Source organism: Neodiprion virginianus, chromosome 1 (genome assembly GCF_021901495.1).
Source record: "Neodiprion virginianus isolate iyNeoVirg1 chromosome 1, iyNeoVirg1.1, whole genome shotgun sequence".
Lineage (NCBI taxonomy): Eukaryota > Metazoa > Arthropoda > Insecta > Hymenoptera > Diprionidae > Neodiprion > Neodiprion virginianus.
In genome coordinates, this window is record NC_060877.1 from 28,940,628 (window position 1) to 28,958,546 (window position 17,919).

Here is a 17,919-nt window from a genome sequence, read left to right on the forward strand (position 1 = left end):
TCAATGATCCCGCAAGCTCTACTTCATCGAGGGGATATTCGACTTGGAGATGCTGCCAGATGCGATCCTCTGTTTCCGCGATGCATCTTCTCCGGATACCTTTTGTTCCAATTTTTACCCGCTCCAACGTCTTCTCGTACAATAGTTCACTCAACTTTGCACCCCCCCCCCCCCCGGCTGGCGTCGCGCTTAAAGATGAAGAACTTGAGCTATAAATAGACCAGCATTTTTTGAGAGGAAAATCTCCACCGCAGGCCAGTCTTGGACATCAAGTTTGTGTTTGTTTTGGAAGTTGTTGGTAGGTTAATTTTTGAAACCATATAGGTTATACAACAAGATATCAAAATGCCAGATTCAAATGAAAATTCGTCGGCATACCCTGATTCAGGGCCAATTCAATGGTGCGATGACACTCAAAATAATTCATATGAACGTAGTACCTACCTTCAAATGTCTCGCTATTTCATTTGAACGTAGAAATATCTGGTTATTACGCAAACTTCTGTAGCCTGCGAATTGAAGATTGAGATCGTGTAATGAAAACCAATCGAAAGTTTTCGAGGTATCGAATCTATTCAAACTTTTTTCAATACGCCGTTTCCCTTCGACTGACTGACGCCGTTTGCGAGTCTGTGCGATTCGCCCGACTTGATCTGAGAAAAGTTATTTGAATTGCGTGATTGAGTGGAGAGAGACTGGCTATGTCGTAGTTTTTAAAAGCCAACGATTAACAACGGTAAACAGGCAGACGAAGGGTGAAATACCCTTAAAATTAATCGAACATCGAGAAATGAAATGTAATATTCTTTCCACTTGGAATATCATTCAAAGACCCATACTTCGAATACGCACAGAAAGAATTTTGCCAATAATAGTATCGAAATATGGTTTAATGGAGCCAGTTCATCCAAGAACTTTGAACTTTTCAACGAGAAATTATCAAGTATAGTACAAAGGATCTGTCGATGTTTTTGGGACAAGTATTCCAGTGTGTTATTTTTTTCAGATTCATAGCGTTGCGTATCGAGAGGTAACAGGTAAGAGGATGAGTATATCTGTTAACTTCAAAGTAAAATTCAGGGAGTGAACTTAGATACTTGAGATTTCTCGGTAAAAGTTGGATTAAACAACGTCCTCAGAGAACAAAAATTTCCTTTGAAACATGTACCGTATACAGCGTTAGATCACTTTCACGTTACCACGAAACTTTTCAAAATGATTTTCGACGATCCTACAGATAAAAGGGTTGAATATTTAGCACGCTTTCTCATTGTCCTCGACCTTGTCCCACTTCACTACATAGCTATTTAGATTTAATCGGTTCCAGTCATTGATCATAAATTGCGCTTCATCGGCTGTGAACATCACCGCATTATACGACGAAATTGGAAGCTTATCCAAAATCGCAAATCAACGGAAATTAAAAGATTAGTCTATAACAGAGCGCGTAAAATATGCTTTTTTTTAGTTATAATTTCCGTGCATAACGTGAGTATTTCGAAATGCTGTATCAAAATTACCTCACTTTACTCACGGAAATCACTATCAAAAAGCTTACTTTACTTACGGACGCTGTTATGAAATGATTATTATAACATTGGGCTTAGATTCATTACAAATACGAGCTCACTTTACTCCTTATAATTACCGGAAGTTGTATCAAGTGTCGCCATCTCACATCTCTTAAATTATGGCACCGTACAGGAAAGACGTGTTGAATACCCTTATAATTGTATACGCCCGCACATCGTTATCCAGTCTATATTCCAATAATTGAGCAAAAAGTGCGGCGTTGGACATTTAGGCGGTCCGCCAAACAGTCGCTGATCGTCTCCTTTTTTCCCAAATTCGAATTTCGTGGCTCGAAATCCAAACTTTGAAGCGCTCATTTCCCGAAGAACGACAAATGGCGAAAGCTGGAAAAAGGCGTTGTGTAGCAAAGCGTGAAGAGCTGCATTAACGAAATAATCACCAGGGTCGCCGAGCCGTAGAAAATCTTTTAAAAGGGGTCACCGACACTCCAAGAGAGTGCTTTCAACAGGTTAAATCTCAACCTTCGCTGTACGAACTTTCCTACTGAGGCTTAAAGCGCCTTTTACGTGGAACCTATACGCGAACTTTTCAATACACACACATCCTCATGCCGTCATATCTCCTTTTCTTTTCGCAAATCTCAGTCCCTCTTCTAAAGGACTGCAAAGCAGAAGTTCACCGGGTGGATAATTACCGGTCCCGAGACGAAGATTACACGGACGATATCCGAGTAATTTAAAATATGGAACGCAACGTGGGCGTTTCAACTTTTTCTCTAACCGTTCCTTCTTCAATTCACTCGTCTCTCACTAGTCAAAGTAGCATAAAACGTCTGGGGTGCTTCGTCGAATTGCCTCGTAAAAAAAAATAAAGTGTACAACAAAACGACGTACTTGCACCGGATATCGGTATTTCAAAGACACGACGATCAGTCCCTCGCGATCATTCCGGCGGAAAAACGACTACATACTTCCAGAATGATCTCGAAAAAGATGAAACGATCCCGATGACGCAGTGAAACATACATCCTTACAAGCTGGACTTGGCGACGTCGAATCAGATCTCTGAAAATATTCCCGAGCGTCTATTATTCGGAGCTGAATGATTTCGCAAACACGATGCGGTAAATTTATCGCTAATGATCAGCTCTGTTTTGCAAATTTCACGCGAGTCAGGATTTTCCACAGTTAGAAACTTGCGGCATGGAAAATACGTACGCTGAAGCGAGAGAGAGACGACGAAGATTAGTATTCGTCATATTATGAGTTGTTCCAACGCTGATTAAACTTTCCAAATCGCGGCACATCTGTTTGCATCATTAGCACCATATGCACCCTCGGCGACACGTGCTAATTAGATCCAACCGACACGTTTAATTCGAGTTGGCAAGGACAGAACGGCAGTCACACCGCCGATGTAGCGTAACGTCGGTCATTTTTCAGTAGTCATGTCGTCGTTAGGTCAGCCATAATATAGATGGAAGCACGAATACGACCGAGGCTTCGAAACTTTTATGACCACGCAGAGATTGATCGTCGTTGAGCGTCTGGTTGGTTTGTTCAATATCCTTCGTTCGCTTCGGAACTCAATCGATAAAACTGATTTGATTTATTCAAGTGTTATGCACCGAATTATTATATTAGTTAGATAGATAAAATCGTCCGCAGGCATCGCCCTGTTATCCATTGTTAGTAGCATGAGAGACGATCTCAACCGAACTTTAAACCAATTTCAAGGAATATTATTAACTTCGAAATCTTTTCAAGAATATATACAAGGTCATTTGTTCGTTCCTGAACAATGGCTGAACACGAACGTAAGCGACGCTCTCTCACTGAAGCGTCAGCGTTCAGCAATTCCAGTGAATGAACCTTTACAATAGAGGAGCTAGTTCAAAAAGCAGCACTTCATGGTCGTGGAATGAATTTGTTACAGAAAAAGATAGTGTCAAGCGTTAGTCGCAACATTATCGTTTGGGCAGATAACGCGGGGTTCCTTGACATTTATTAATACTGACTGACTGAAAAGAATACGCGTTATCAGAATACTTCTTTTCTATACAGCCCGTTTGACATCATAATTTTCATTTAATGAACGACGAGAAACGAACAATAAACGCCTTGCTCGGTTGCCTGTTAATGAAGTTAAATGAAAGGAAAAGTCGAATGTAGTTGAAGAGAAGAATTCCCGTTGCGCTAATCACGTTAAAAAAGTTACAAGTCCTCCTTAAATTCGACCAAACTTTACCGGAACTTAATCACGGTTCAATCTCAATGCTTTCATCGCAAAGTAAAATATAATTACATGCCAAGTCAATCTCTGAAAAAATCACATTCCGCGAAAATCCGTCTTGCTATCGGCAACACAATAAGGACCTCGATTTGGAATTGTTAATAATCCGAAATTAAGTGCATAAGTCCGAAAACTCCATCACCCCTCGCAGGGCGGTATTGAAACTCGGAAAAAGATGAGGATCAAAATGCGATCGTACGAGTAAAAAGCTCGTATCTCGTAAAATGTAGTTAGTAAATTATCGGCAACGCGAATTAGCATGGCACGCGGTATGCCCAGCGTGTGGGTACATTCCGTTTGAATAAGGCGACAGATTGTTTGCTCGGTTGTATATGTATATACATATCAGGCCTGCAATCAGAGAAGGGTTCGAGGCATGTTTGCGCGGCCGCAAGATAACGCCACAGCTTTCGATTCGAAGTTGTACAAGCTCTGACCCGCTGCTCTTCTTTCGTTATCCGGGGGCGGCGGTTCGAGGGGCGAAGAATCCGCGAAGCTTTTAACATCGGGGCGTCGAACATTTCGGATCGCGTGCATTCGTCTATCTCTGCAATACACGGGCATGGTGTATTTTCGAGTATGTGTCGATTGTCAGCTCGGATATAACGTCGCTCGACGTCCGCGCTCCAACTCCAGAACCTAATTACTGACTGCCGAACCAACACCGACTGATTGACAGATTCGAGAGGTTCTATCGGACGCCAGTTGTTTCACCCTGTGGGGAAATTTCGATATTGCGCTCCGCCCAGTGTAGCCGATTTTGAAGAATTTATAACGTACAATGGCCAAGTGAACCGAGTTCTCTGCGATATGACTCAATACGGTGAATATCAAATTTGTTTACCTGTCGTATTTTCGATGTGATTCGTGTAGAACGCAGATCCGAATAAAAGCTGTTATCCTGTTTTTGTACTGATGTGGGCTTCACGGTGCGTTTCTTTTTCTTTCTTCCATCTGCGCGGAGTGTGAACGGTTTAAACTGCTGTTCTTTTCAACATTTCTTTCCATGTGTAACCCTCGCTGGAAAATAACATTCATTCAATACCTGTTCGTTTCTAGACCGATTTTAATTGTATCCATAGATATTTCAACCTCAGTTTATAAAATTACACTCCACAAAGTTCCGTGTTCTCAATTTCATGTAACATATGTCAGTAGTTTTGAAATAATGAGTCAATAAAAATGTGAAACCTTGGGTGAACTCCAAGTCGGAATGATCATTTTTGGGGAAGTACTAACATTAATCTACAAATCTTATGGCTGATAAAAAGATAACAGCATTGATTTGTGTTATCGCAACAGATTTCAGGCTCAAGTTACGACCGCTTGATTTTCCGTATATTGCCATGTAGGCACATATATAGTGTTTACGCCGTTCGATTCCCCAGTTCAACCCTTTCCTCTTCGATCACGGTTTACCCGGTCAAACCCCGAAACTTGATAATGATAATATAGATAAGCGAGGGAATTTACCAGCAAACCACACACGTTTTGGTATTTTTCTGACGGGTAATTATACGTGCCGATGGACGGTTTTGCCCTTTCACGTTTCTAATATAATGTTCTATATCACATTATAACTATCGGACGATATCGAAGTAACGATGTAAGATGAGTGACTGCGTTGTATTTTGACATTAGAATTGTTTTGCATCGGTCAGATAGGGTTTAGTAAAACATACCGCGAGAAAATTCGCGAGTTGTCCTTTTTGTTCTATTTAAAGTTGAGGCATCGTCGAATTCTTTTTGAATGCCCTCGCTATGTGACGATACCATCTTCTCTCGCCAAAGTATCAACACACTTTCGATCTATACACCCGTCAGGCAAAAATAGGTGTTCCAGCTATCAGTATCGCAAGATAAGGAAATAAAGCTTTACACTGCATTCGCATTAGAGGCAAACATGCAGAACAGCGAGGGTGCTGGGGGGAGAAAGGAAATGTAAGAGGGAAATAGAGTGATAAGAGCTGTTTTCGACGACTCAATCTAGACAGTAGCCTGTAGCGTGATTTCGTCTACTGGCAAAGTTTCAAACATATCGTGTAACGCATATATATGTTTCATACGTGTGCGCGGATAATATTCCTGATACGAGGCCCGATGTGGGCTCGTCAGATATTGCAGATAACGCAACATCACCGTTCGTACAGTTCGAGAGTAAATAACATGCCCGAAATTTGATATGCTACTTATAAGGGAGGACTTTATTAGAGTTACCTTCGTGATTTTATCCCATTTGTCTCGAGCCTGACATGCTTACTCTACCTTGTTATTACGTTTTCAAACGGACGTCTGTGTCTGATAGAGTCGAAAAGAATTTCAGTTACCGTGGTATCTTTCCTTGTTTGATTTTTCTAGTTAATACCTGATGCTCGGCTAAACTCCCGGCTAATCCATCAACATTTGAAATTTGTCGGTGGTCAGGACTGCACAGACAGTTAGTCCGGTCCGAAAACGCTTCTAAGGTCTTGATAAATAATTCAAATTCTCAAACTGAGTACACCCGCCTCTGTGCATTTGTACAGTTCATTAAGCTTTCCACTATGTTCAATTTAATCGTAGACAACCCTTCGTTACTCCATTAATACCATGTGTATTTGGTATATGAAAGTTAAATTGCTATACTGAAATTAAGGATTTAGCTGTGTACAAGACTACTAGAAGTTCATTCGCATAGGATACAGTTTTCGTTGGACGTGAATATGTTTTTTTTTCTGTTTCACACAAATAATAATTGGTTTTGTTAGCAAAATGGTCACTGCAAGGTAATATGAGAGTTAACTCAATGCGAGTGAACGTATTATACTATTATATACATAAACATAGATGTGCGACAAGATGAATTTTATAGTACAGTGAAATTTATTTGACTCCATTCATTTATTTTTTTCAAGTGTTACGATATTTTTTACGAAATTTTGACATCGAAGAAAGAACTATACTGATCAGATAAACCGACTCCTTTGCTTCGTATTTCCATCGTTTTTTAATTTATTTCGTTGTTTTCTATATTCTGTCGGTCCATATTCATACATATATACATAATAGACGAACAAATCTCGTACCTGCGCGAGAAATTCATTCGTGTAATATAACGATTGTCGTCATGCAAACGTTTACAGCGAAAGAATTCTTAGTCGAGTTACCATTTCTGGTAGGTTTTTACTCTAAAATGTTAACGTAGGTCTACCGAAGACTATCCGTAGATGATTTTGAAACTAAAATTTCCATACTGCGGCTTCTCTACATGAAATTAAAAAGTTCCCTTCCAATAGGCGATGAAATTTTTGCAACAGTGACCGTTCATTTTATTCTACATTTCTAATCTGAATTCAAAATGTTAATTTAACCGTAGAACTCGTAGACTGTACAGTTACTTACCTAAAATTAAATACCTTCTGCCATGATGAACGGGAACTGAATATTAATTATAATTTAATCTCATCTGAATGGATCGCCAGTTTTAGAGCTTCCTTCTCCCTTTTTCACCTCCACGCCTTTTTTGTCTGCTTCATCCCACCTGGAAAAAAAAAGCACAAGTTAAAAATAAATACGCCGCTCAAAAAAGCTCAATCAATACTGAAAACACACGCTCTGTCTATATTCGCATCTGTATCTCTGTAGGATAAAATGTACGGCATGTATTGACAATTACAGTCACGTAAACAAATTCTATATCTGTGTACAACTTTCCCACGAGTGTTTTCCACGAAAACAATATTCCTTAGGGCAGGTTAAATCTGGAAGTAAGAATGAACGGAGACGCAATTTGATCATAAGCGCGCATCCCAACTCACCGTAAGCTACTAATTGCCCTTTATCGGTTGACCCATCATCCCCTCTTGAAAGCTCCCACCGACGCAATTGGCGACACTCGAATATGACCCGGCATAGCCAGGGCCGCGAAATATTAACGGGAGTCGAACCGCTCATTCAGTTTCTAACAAAATTTCTCTCCGTCAGCACAACGTGACCGATCGAAGGGAATCCAGGTGTCGATTATCGCGTGGGTGATGACGGTGAATTAGTTTTTTCGAAGTTTTTCTTTTTTCACTCAACTTATGGGAACTCAGTCGGGTTGTCGTGGATGTATTGAAAAAAATAATCAGCAATCAACAGTCGGATTTTTCCTCGTTGCGGAACATTGTCGATACAAGTGCCGATTGACACAAAGAACGGTTGGAATCAACAAAATCGCAGCGTTAGCAATTAATTGTTCTGCTCAATAATCCGTTTCGCTATCACTGACTCGTGGGAAAAATCTAGAATTATGGTGCTCGAGCTTGCGACAAGGTGAGAAGAATAAAACGCATATATATTCTTACGAAACGAATCACGTTGCTGCAGCTATACATACATGTACATGTATGTCACGAACACAAATGTTCCTTACTTGCCAAAATCCCCAGTTGATTGCAGTTCCCGGAATTATTTTACCATTATTCTCGAAGGTCAGCTTTGACGCAAATGTTGGAAAAAGTTGGACTTGTTTCAGCACTCCACACTGTACGATTGATAGTATTGGCAAAGAGTGATTGATCGACGCGTTAACGATAGCTCGGCTAACGTCTTTGGAGCGAGAATTAATCGTATCCTTCAACAGAAGTCCGACATGTGCCTATGTAACTATTGACAGATTTCCTGCTAGCCATTTTAGGGGGGGTGGCATATGTATATAATCGTATCGTAGCATACTGCAGGCACTGTTTAGATAAAAGTTTATGGCTCGTGGCTCGTAGTGGTAGCGCCGGTCTGTTGGATGGGTGATTTTGACCAAACCTCGCCCAAAGTAAACCGAGATTAAAAGAGTCAAACATCCGACTCCCTCTTTCCTCTTTTAGTTCACCAAAAAAAAAAAAAAAAAAAAAAAAACACAGAAAGAACATTGTTTTTGTCCTCCCACGAATTTACGCTGAGCAAATACCAAGGTTAGAGATCCTACACCTTCGGCTTGTCCGGGGAGTTGAAAGGCATCGAAATATTGCCAATTTCAAAATCTGATCCCAGCATGGGAATTGTATTGTACACGAAACAACTTTCCATATTCCCCGAGCAGGAAACTTCAAGAGGAATCGTTCGAGTTGCTTCGTTCGATAAATGTGACGGATCCTGAAATGGATAAGCTGAGCGAAACCAACGTCTGGGCCGATGAGCCGACGACATGGGGTATCATGATGTACAGCATCGTTGTTCCCGTTATTTCCGTTCTCGGTGTTATCGGGAATACTCTCATCTTGGCCGTTCTCAGCCGAAAGAGTCTGAAGGCTTCGATGTACACCTATCTAGCTGGTAATGCAACTAATCTTCACATACTGGAACTCGTCTTGGCAAAAGTATATCGCGCGCGTTGCCAAATTTTTCCCACGGTGATTAATCCGTAGTTGACGACTCGGGATCATAAATCCATTGAACATGTTCACGTTCCAGTGCTGGCGGGTGCTGATCTCGTCACATGCGCATTGCTGGTATTCTCGGGATTGGCAAGAGGACTTTTCTGGGGACAGTCGGGATGGACGGAGTTCGACGCTTTTGTTCACCTTCCCGTCGGCTCCGTGTCCTCGAACATCGCAGTTTGGGCAGCAGTTTGCGTCACGCTAGACAGACTGATCCTTATATCAGGGTAACGCAGCTGTTTCTTTGCAGAAAAGTTCTCAGATACTCCGCTTTTTCCCCTCTAATGAATGGTCAAAATACAGAATACCTATAAGCGCAGCAATCCCTTGAGAACATCGAAAACCACTCAGCTCGAATACGGCCGAACAAGTTGAAGTGAATTTTCCTGAGACTTATGTTAAAAATTTTAATACTTCGCTACCGTACTTGAGTGTTACCATTTTTTGAGTTTTCATCGAGAGGCATTATTTGCTTTGATTTCCAGGCCACCGAAATGGAAGCCTCCCAAGTTTTGCAGTGACGCCGTTGCTCGTAAGGTCATGATATTCTCCGGATTCTGTGCCATTCTTTTCAACATCCCTTACTGTTTCATCTACACGTACAACGAAAAGGGTGAGCTGACTACAACGGAATTCTTCAGTTCACGGTGAGATACTTGCTTAAAGTTTATAGTCGAGGAAATTAGGTAGCTTCGACACTCGGTTTGGAGTAATCTGAAAGAGTATACATGTGAGTCCAGTAAACTTTTGAAATGTCGCTTATTTATCATATTTTCCTAAGAATCCTTTCTCCGAGTTAAATTATGGTTTCTCATCCATTGGTATGGCTGCAGTGGATCACCAGTAGTAAGTTCTTGTGCTAGCAAGTCCGTCGGTTTCAAGAAGCTTTACTACCTTCAGTTAATTTGTTGGTGCTACACGACTTCGCACTGTCCATTTCTTGATTCCACATTACCTATATACGTATACATATACATACATGTATATATAGGAATGATTCTCGTTAAAGTCCATCTCCGTCTTGAAAAAAACCTCTCTGTATTAGTGTAACTTGCACAGATCATGAAATACAGGTGTACCGGTACTGCTGTTTCATTCTAGCGAGTTTAGTATAGTTAAATGGGAAAAAGAGAATAAAGAGAACGAAATAAATCCGCGATTAAATTACGTGAACCTTACTCGCGTCGGAAGTTTACGTTCGCAGTTTCTCTCAGGAGCATTTATTGTTAACGAAAAGCGCGTAGATAGTGCAACGTGCGTCAAGTTGGTAGTTGGTGGGATTAAGCTGTGCCCTTGACTCACAGCGAATTTCTCAACGTCTATAAGACGAACAGACAGGGGTTTGATGTAGAAACTCTCGGAGTTTGTAACGCGAGACTCGAAAGCCAGCGACAAACAAGCCGTAGCTAATCGTAAGGTTTAAAGCAGCCCCAACACAAGCTCCAAGCTTACCGAACAAGCAAGCGAATTTGCCGTAGGCTAGATTTGAAACTAGGGATAATATATTGATAAGCCAACTTGCGGTTGACAAGGGTAACTTCGAGTCGTACCCAGCACCGCGGCAACGATCCTTCGGATTCATGCATTCGTTCGTTTTCAAAGCATTTTTTCAAACGAAGCATACAGGACGATGTTCCAATCGATAACGAAGTCGGTTGTATTTATTCATATTCCAGTACAACAAATTGGATATTTTTGCGAGAAACCGAGTAACATCATGGCTACTAAAAAAATTCACTTTTGTCGCCAGGGGAGCTTTATCCTTCCTCGTTCGCATACGATCACAAAATTCCCTGACGATTAACTACCGTGAACTCTTGATTCATTTTTTTTACTGAAAATTACCTTGCGCCGCTTTGAAAAACATCTTTCTCCCGAAGTGTTTGACTTGCGGATGAATTTGCAGGGGAAAAACCGAAATTCTATTAAAGAATTACCAAGAGACAGAGAATAATTGATAACATGATCAAAATTGTAAGAAATTTCTTTTTGAATAACGCCACATAACAATTCTGTGTAAATTGCTTTGCAGGACTGGACCAAAAATTGTTTTCCCCATTCTCGATTCTCAATAAATTGTTTCTCCTGGACAAGTGATAAATGCAAAATACTCTAATGCCAAAGAAAAATTGAGACACATAAACCGTTTACATGTCTTTAAATTTGAAGTGAGGTCAGCTAGTCCCTAATCTTAATTATCATCGATACTCCATTTCTTCAATATGTAAATATTTCTACAAACTTTCTAGACACTCGAGACACCACTGCAGGCACGCAGTTCGAAATCCTTCGAGACTTTGTTCAAACTAACTTGATGTATCTCAAACTTTTAAACGGCTTTCGATCAAGAAACTTTTTGTAATATGAAAAAAAACAAATCCGATTTCACCACTGCCCACTAATTGAATCTTCCGATTTGATTAACTACGGTACACAGCACGCAGCATCTGCAAGGATAAACGAAATCTTAAACTTTTCTAAATTCAGCTCTACGTTGTTGATTAGAGATTAATGGCGCCCCGAGCTACATTTAGCAACGTCGTATTTTAGATTCTATACAACCCACCGGAATGAGACGGTCCGATAAAGAAATTAAAAAAAAAATGAGGCACGTCCGATACTTTGTTAATTATTGTTTCAGGTACTACAACATTCAAAATTGGTTCCAGCTGGTGGCATTCGGTTTGGTTCCGGCGGTATTCTTACTTGTAGGCAACGCAGCGATGTGCGTTGCTGTTCGCAGAATTATGAAACAGCGACAGATGCTGCTTCAGCGAAAATTCACTCGCGAAGGAAATTGCCTGCAGGTTTTCAATCTCACAGATGATAAAACCACAACGTTACTTTCAAATCCACCTTCCTTTACAATCGTACTTCTTTTGTGAGGTGCACCAGTCTTATCTAGCTCAATTACGTAGCACTTTTTCATATTCGTCCAAACTAGATTCTGATCAATACAGTTACATTGTAATTCCAGTCAATTATTTGTGATCTGGGAAACCAGTTTAAATATTTGTTACAAATTTCACGTATCCAGAAGTAGAAAGCGAACTCGAATTGGAATTTGGATTTCCGTGATTACGTTAAAATATTTTTATTTCGCGCTCATTGACACAGTCCATGCTCTTCTAACTTCCTTCCGTTTGGTTTCCTAGGACCAAGCCAGACTAACGATTACCCTTGTCGGCATAGTCTTCATGTTTCTCGTGGGCGAGGTTCCCACCCATCTAGCATCAAGACGAAGCGCGGTATCAATTTTGTATGGTGGCGACGCAACAAAAATCGACGAAAATTTTTTGGAACAGTAAGTTAACTCGGTCTGATTAAACAAGCGACATAAAAAGCTAGAAAGATCATCCATGAATTTAATTAAACTTATAATCCTGTTCCCCGGAATTTACACAAGAATTATACGAACAGCTACACGACTATATTCTCAGAGGATTAAACTTGCTGTAATTATAAATTCATCGAAAGCATACAACATTTGATAAAAAACAACGTAACCGATACAATCACTTTTCTTACAGCTTCAGAATAGTCGCCACGCTATTGAACGCGATATCTAGTTCAGCAAATTTTGTCCTCTACTGCCTCCTGAGTCCGCAGTTTTTAATGAATCTCAAGATTTTGATTAGGAGTCAAAAAACACTGGACCAGCGGGAGCAAAAAGTAAGAATAGCTACGATTGACTTGTATGCCAACGATAGCAGGGATCGTCCGACGAACAATTCGCCACGATGCAGAAGCGCCATGTTTTGACAATTGCTCATTATTATCAACATCGCGCCCCTAATAGTCGTACTACAAAAAAGCGGTGATCGATTTCTGAGACCGTCGGCGGCACTGCGCCCCGCAGAACCAATAAGCTCACACCTTTGTTTACGTTTGTGTTGATCACGTCTCGCAGTCACGCGGACAAAGTATTTCAAATTTTCCGCGAGGATTATCTGACCGTAAACACTACACTGTCGATGTTTTGCCTTTGGACTTCAACCTGTTGAATAATTCATTTCAAATAAAAAACACCATTGTTCCTCACGCGTTCAATAAGAACATATGTGTAACAATTCAAATCTAATCTAAATTTTAGCAAACACCGAACAAAGAACTTTTCAAAACTTTTGGCCAGAATTGTGGCAAAATCTACAATAATTTCAGACAACTTTTCATCGATATACTTCGGGCAAGCAAACTCATCAATTAACGAGGTCGGCAGTTAGCTGAGGTTTTTTCAAAGTTTCAAGTTGAAATGTCGTTCGATATGTCAGAAACATGCGATCAAATAATTGCAGATGGCTTACGGGAACGTTTGTTCAAAAGTTAGACTGTAAAAACATCGAATATTTTCGTACATTGTAGTTACAATTGGTTTCGGTATAATTAGCTCTGTGGTCAAAGCGATACGCCCAATTGCGCATATATATAGCTATGGTTATATATATAATACTTATTTTTAATTAAATATAATTTCGTATTATTACTTACGATATAACAGAATAAATAATGCTGAAATAGCACGAGTTTGACAAGATAGACAATTACTTGATTGTAGAAGAGTAACCACTATCGTTTGTACTAACTTTTATTATCTGACAAATAAAAATTATTCGTTACACTTGATATAAACTGTATATTACACTTCATTGCGCCCATGTTAGGTGTAGTATTCATAGAAATGAAATGCAACTGATTATGATTTGACTGACAATGGCGATGGAAACGAGGATGAAGCTATTCCGAATTCAAGCTTTTTTCACGAAGTGGTAAACCACTTTGTTCAAACCACCATTGTAAACCGATGAAATATGTATCTACATATAACTTTAATTCTTTCCAATTTCGATAAGCATTATTCCATCTTTGAAAAAAGCTTGAAGTTTCTATTTACTTAACATACTTCTAACAGACATTTTCATTCTATTTGATCGACGCAGATAACCCAATGGGGGATTTAGATATATTTTTAAATGTTAGACGGAGGTACCTTTAAGCACAAATAATTTTAATATTATCGAGGTGCCATTTAGGCGAATGCCATTACGATTATCAATTTTACCGAGCGACAAAGTGCTCTAAGTTACTTGTACATCTGTGTAATCCGTTTCAGATTACTCACTAAAATTAAATCATTCTTAAGAAGTAAGCGATGACGGTATCATGTACGTTTTCATTACAAAGCTACAAAAAAAAAAATTCGTATGCCGTATCGTCGAATGGACTTGCCAGTTAACTCTCATGCTTTGGATACTTATGAATTATCTCGATAGTCAAGGCGGAGTCTCAGTTTCTTCAAAATTTGCAAAACTTTGTATCCGTCAGGGTTCTGCGTAACTTTTTAAATTAACTGTCCTGTTCATTTTTGTTTCAATTACTCGGTATATTATAATATATGTATGATACAATGCCCTATGTATTCTTAAGCTATGGTTAGTGTACATAGTAAATTTCATCAAAGAAACTTCTGATTATTTTATTTCATTTCGTTACCTGATTTCAAGTGTGTCGTTAAATCAAGAGAAATCTTACATATTAATAAACTACAGACCAGTGATAACGATATGTGACAGTTAAATTTTGTTTGGGAATTGTCAATTAACATTGAAACTTTGTTTATTTTGCCTCTACAGAGAGTAGTATAGGTAGTTCAACAAAATTGCAAACGCAGAGTAAAGACTACAATCGAGAGTAAAATGAATTTAAAAAATCGACAAGTAGATGGGCGATGACGTCAAAGCACGCTCGATACTGATAACAGCCGTAGATACCCTCTAATTATCGAAACCATATGATCAAACAAAATTACCGATATTTTACCTTCAACATCTGTACCTGTGCCAACGTCTGAATTAACGCGGGTCTACTCAATTATCTCGGTAATAAGATTTCGGTGCTCGATATTTCCAACGTTACAAAATTATACTATCTAACTTTCTAAATGTAAAATTATCGTAACAAATAAACTGATGTTGTCTTGATGGATTAATGATAATAACATATTTACTATAAGTAAAATTTTATTAGTATATATCGGGATGGATTATAACAGTGTATAATTATTAATATTATCGATAATGCAAGTACAGGCTGAGTGTACATGACAGCGGTGTTATGTTGTGGGAGGATTGTTTTATGTACAAAATGCTAAGCTCTTCATCAGTTTGCATTCGTCTTTGATTTTTCTTTTTCTTTTTTTTTTTTTCTTTTTTTTTGAAATGATCATTTTTTCCCGTTACTTATTCACTGATGTTGAACTTTTTTTTTTTCCACGGTTACTAAAATTTTTAACTTATCTGTATGTGTGTATATATATATATATATATATATATATATATATACGTGTGTGTATATACATTGATATATTTGTATATGCGGTAGGAAAAAGAAAAAGAAAACTGTATGTAATCAAAATGACCGGAAACAAAATGAAATATAAATGATCTATGATTTTCGGAAGAGCTACAGCTAGGCTAGGGTTTAGGGTCTCAACAGTGGTTTCTCATGAAAAGCTACGCAGTAAAGTGCTAATCGACCGATTCCGGTCTTTTTTTAAAAGACTGATACAGTAGCTTTTAGGTTGCCCCCAAGTTAATTCGTAGACTTGCGCTACTCAGCAATAAATTGTTAGGATATTCCGTAGTCAAATTTCAATCCTACTTACCATCTCGAAAATAAGTTTCATAAAACGAGATGACAAAAAAAAAAAAAAAAAAAACAACCATGATTGGAAATTTGAACGATAAAGATTTAGCCATCCGTAATAACATTGTACCGCGTATTGCTTGCGTGAGGCCACCTCATCTTCTGAATGGAAAAGACATGATAAAAATGAAACAAAAAAAAAAAAGTCTTACTCTAGCTGACCGACCGGTACAGAAGCCTGCCAACTCTGACTAAAAGTACAGTTACATATTCTACAAAGACTCGGCTACTGAAAGTGGTCTGAAAAAATATCCCCTGATGTTTAGGCCGCCTATAATCTGCTGACCAAAGTGGGAAGATCCTTACTGGATTTTCAGTGTAAGGTTTCATTTTCTTCAAATATTTCTAAAAAATGTTACAAACGCATCTTTGGCTCCCCCGTGTTTCTTTTCTCCTCTTGTTTTAATAGTGGTCTGAATTCTCGTGCACGCTAAAACACAAAAATTTCAACAATAATTAATAACGGTTAGATCTATTATCAAATTATCGAAAATATGGCAATTGGAAACCGGTTTAAATTGACCATAGGGAATATTTAAGGTACCGTTATTTTCGTTTGGAGCTTTAACAGTACCGGTAACCTAGAGTTAAAAATTACGTATCATCATTTATGTTGAATTTATGGGTAATAATCAGTTGCGCTTTGTAATTTTACGATGAAATAATTCTTCTGTGTTAGTGGCAACGTCATGGTGAAAAGCATTCGGGTTTTTCACCAATTAGGTAATAATGTATCGTACACAATTATTGGTTATTATCTAAACTAATGTACAAATTTTTAGCTGCGAGGTTATTAATGCTTAATTAAAAGTGGTTTATTTTCTAAATTCAACGGCAAAAAAATTATCAATTTACTACTAACGTTCGTAGAAAGAGCTCAGTTGGGTTAAAAATATTTCTCACAACATATTCTTAATGGTAATATGCAGTTAATTAAGAGCGTGGTGGATTAAATGAACGAAGAGATGATATGGAGGTGAAACATTGGCAGAGAGGATGTTAGTTCCAAAGCTCCGAAGTTCGCTGACACCGAACACCTTTGTAGGATGATTAGTGATTCCTTGTTACATCAAAAGTAGAACAACAAAATCACTAGTCTTCCACACAACGGAGCCCATTATATTTGTTTGTTTTTTTGTCTCCCCACAATTCAAGCAAGCCATCTTCACTCTATTCTTCGTGTGTCTTCAATTATTGCTTCTTGTTATCGTTCTTGTTATTCGCATTCCATGTTAGTAGAAGCTAAAGACTTGTAGATAAATAAGCAGATTATCAATTGTCGACTAGCATTCGCAACAAATTACACTTATAATTGCGGTAAGAAATTGTATCGTTAATCAATGTTTACACGCATTCACTTACACACGCACACACGCACAAACAGTCTTTTACACTACCGTAATTCTAATATTAATAAACGAATCAAAACTTGGACAACTCTGAAACATGAACGTTAGGAAAAAATCACTTTTTCACAATTGTTTATTGGAGTAGCATGTAAACTATAATTTTTATATTTTTGTACGATATGGTGAATTAACAATATAAGGAACATAACGGTGTATTATATAACTACGTCTTCGTACAAAGTGGGGCAACACTGCTTGCTAGACAAATCAAACAGAAGTAATCTCGTGTTCATTTTACAACAGACAACGTTTTCTAATCGATCAGCTTTCTGGCGATCGTATTGCACTGCAAAATAAACAGTAAATAAAAAATGGAAAAAGTATATTCAAGAACAAAAAAAAAATATCTTGCATCTAAATTTGGAACAAAAAAAGTAGAGCAGTGACTTGAACGTTTTGTGAGTACGGATTATGTTGTATTGATAACAAAGCTTATATATATATATATATATATATATACATATATTGACAAAGAATAAAAATGTGTCGCGGAACCAAAGAAGGAGAAGATGAAGGAGTTGGAAATATGCGAGTCGATAGGGGAATTAAGGTACATGAAATTAAAAACCAAAAAAACAAAACAAGATGTC

The 17,919-nt window shown here is 38.5% G+C and overlaps 2 protein-coding genes and 1 long non-coding RNA gene across 9 annotated transcripts in view; 1 reads left to right on the plus strand and 2 right to left on the minus strand.

Moving 5' to 3' along the window:
* Nucleotides 1–450: 450 nt before the first annotated feature.
* LOC124310349 (uncharacterized) lies at nt 451–9,770 on the minus strand. Its single transcript, XR_006909649.1, has 6 exons — nt 9,657–9,770; nt 7,207–7,345; nt 4,670–4,845; nt 1,649–1,916; nt 1,098–1,231; nt 451–653 (listed from the first exon to the last, which is right to left on the minus strand). It is a non-coding gene; the product is annotated as an uncharacterized LOC124310349 (long non-coding RNA).
* LOC124310344 (uncharacterized) lies at nt 8,304–13,807 on the plus strand. The gene is made up of 7 exons (XM_046774186.1): nt 8,304–8,753; nt 8,882–9,114; nt 9,253–9,445; nt 9,704–9,865; nt 11,860–12,025; nt 12,374–12,522; nt 12,749–13,807. The coding sequence occupies exons 2-7, from the start codon at nt 8,940–8,942 to the stop codon at nt 12,978–12,980; spliced, it is 1,077 nt and encodes a 358-aa protein (XP_046630142.1). The 5' UTR covers nt 8,304–8,753; nt 8,882–8,939; the 3' UTR covers nt 12,981–13,807.
* Nucleotides 13,786–17,919, minus strand: part of LOC124310339 (heterogeneous nuclear ribonucleoprotein K homolog) — a 102,956-nt gene continuing 98,822 nt past the window's right edge. For all 7 annotated transcript variants that reach the window (XM_046774171.1, XM_046774169.1, XM_046774172.1 and 4 more), the window contains one exon: nt 13,786–16,350. In XM_046774171.1, the coding sequence (XP_046630127.1) occupies nt 16,323–16,350 (28 nt within the window). In that variant the 3' untranslated portion in view covers nt 13,786–16,322. The remainder of the gene's footprint in view (nt 16,351–17,919) is intronic.

What these genes read in the sequence shown, in the direction of transcription:
- LOC124310344 (XM_046774186.1), top strand. Translation starts at nt 8,940, where the DNA reads ATGGATAAGCTGAGCGAAACCAACGTCTGGGCCGATGAGCCGACGACA. An exon ending in GCGAAGGAAATTGCCTGCAG is followed by an intron (nt 12,026 to 12,373) that starts GTTTTCAATCTC and finishes TTGGTTTCCTAG; the next exon opens with GACCAAGCCAGACTAACGAT. An exon ending in GACGAAAATTTTTTGGAACA is followed by an intron (nt 12,523 to 12,748) that starts GTAAGTTAACTC and finishes CTTTTCTTACAG; the next exon opens with CTTCAGAATAGTCGCCACGC.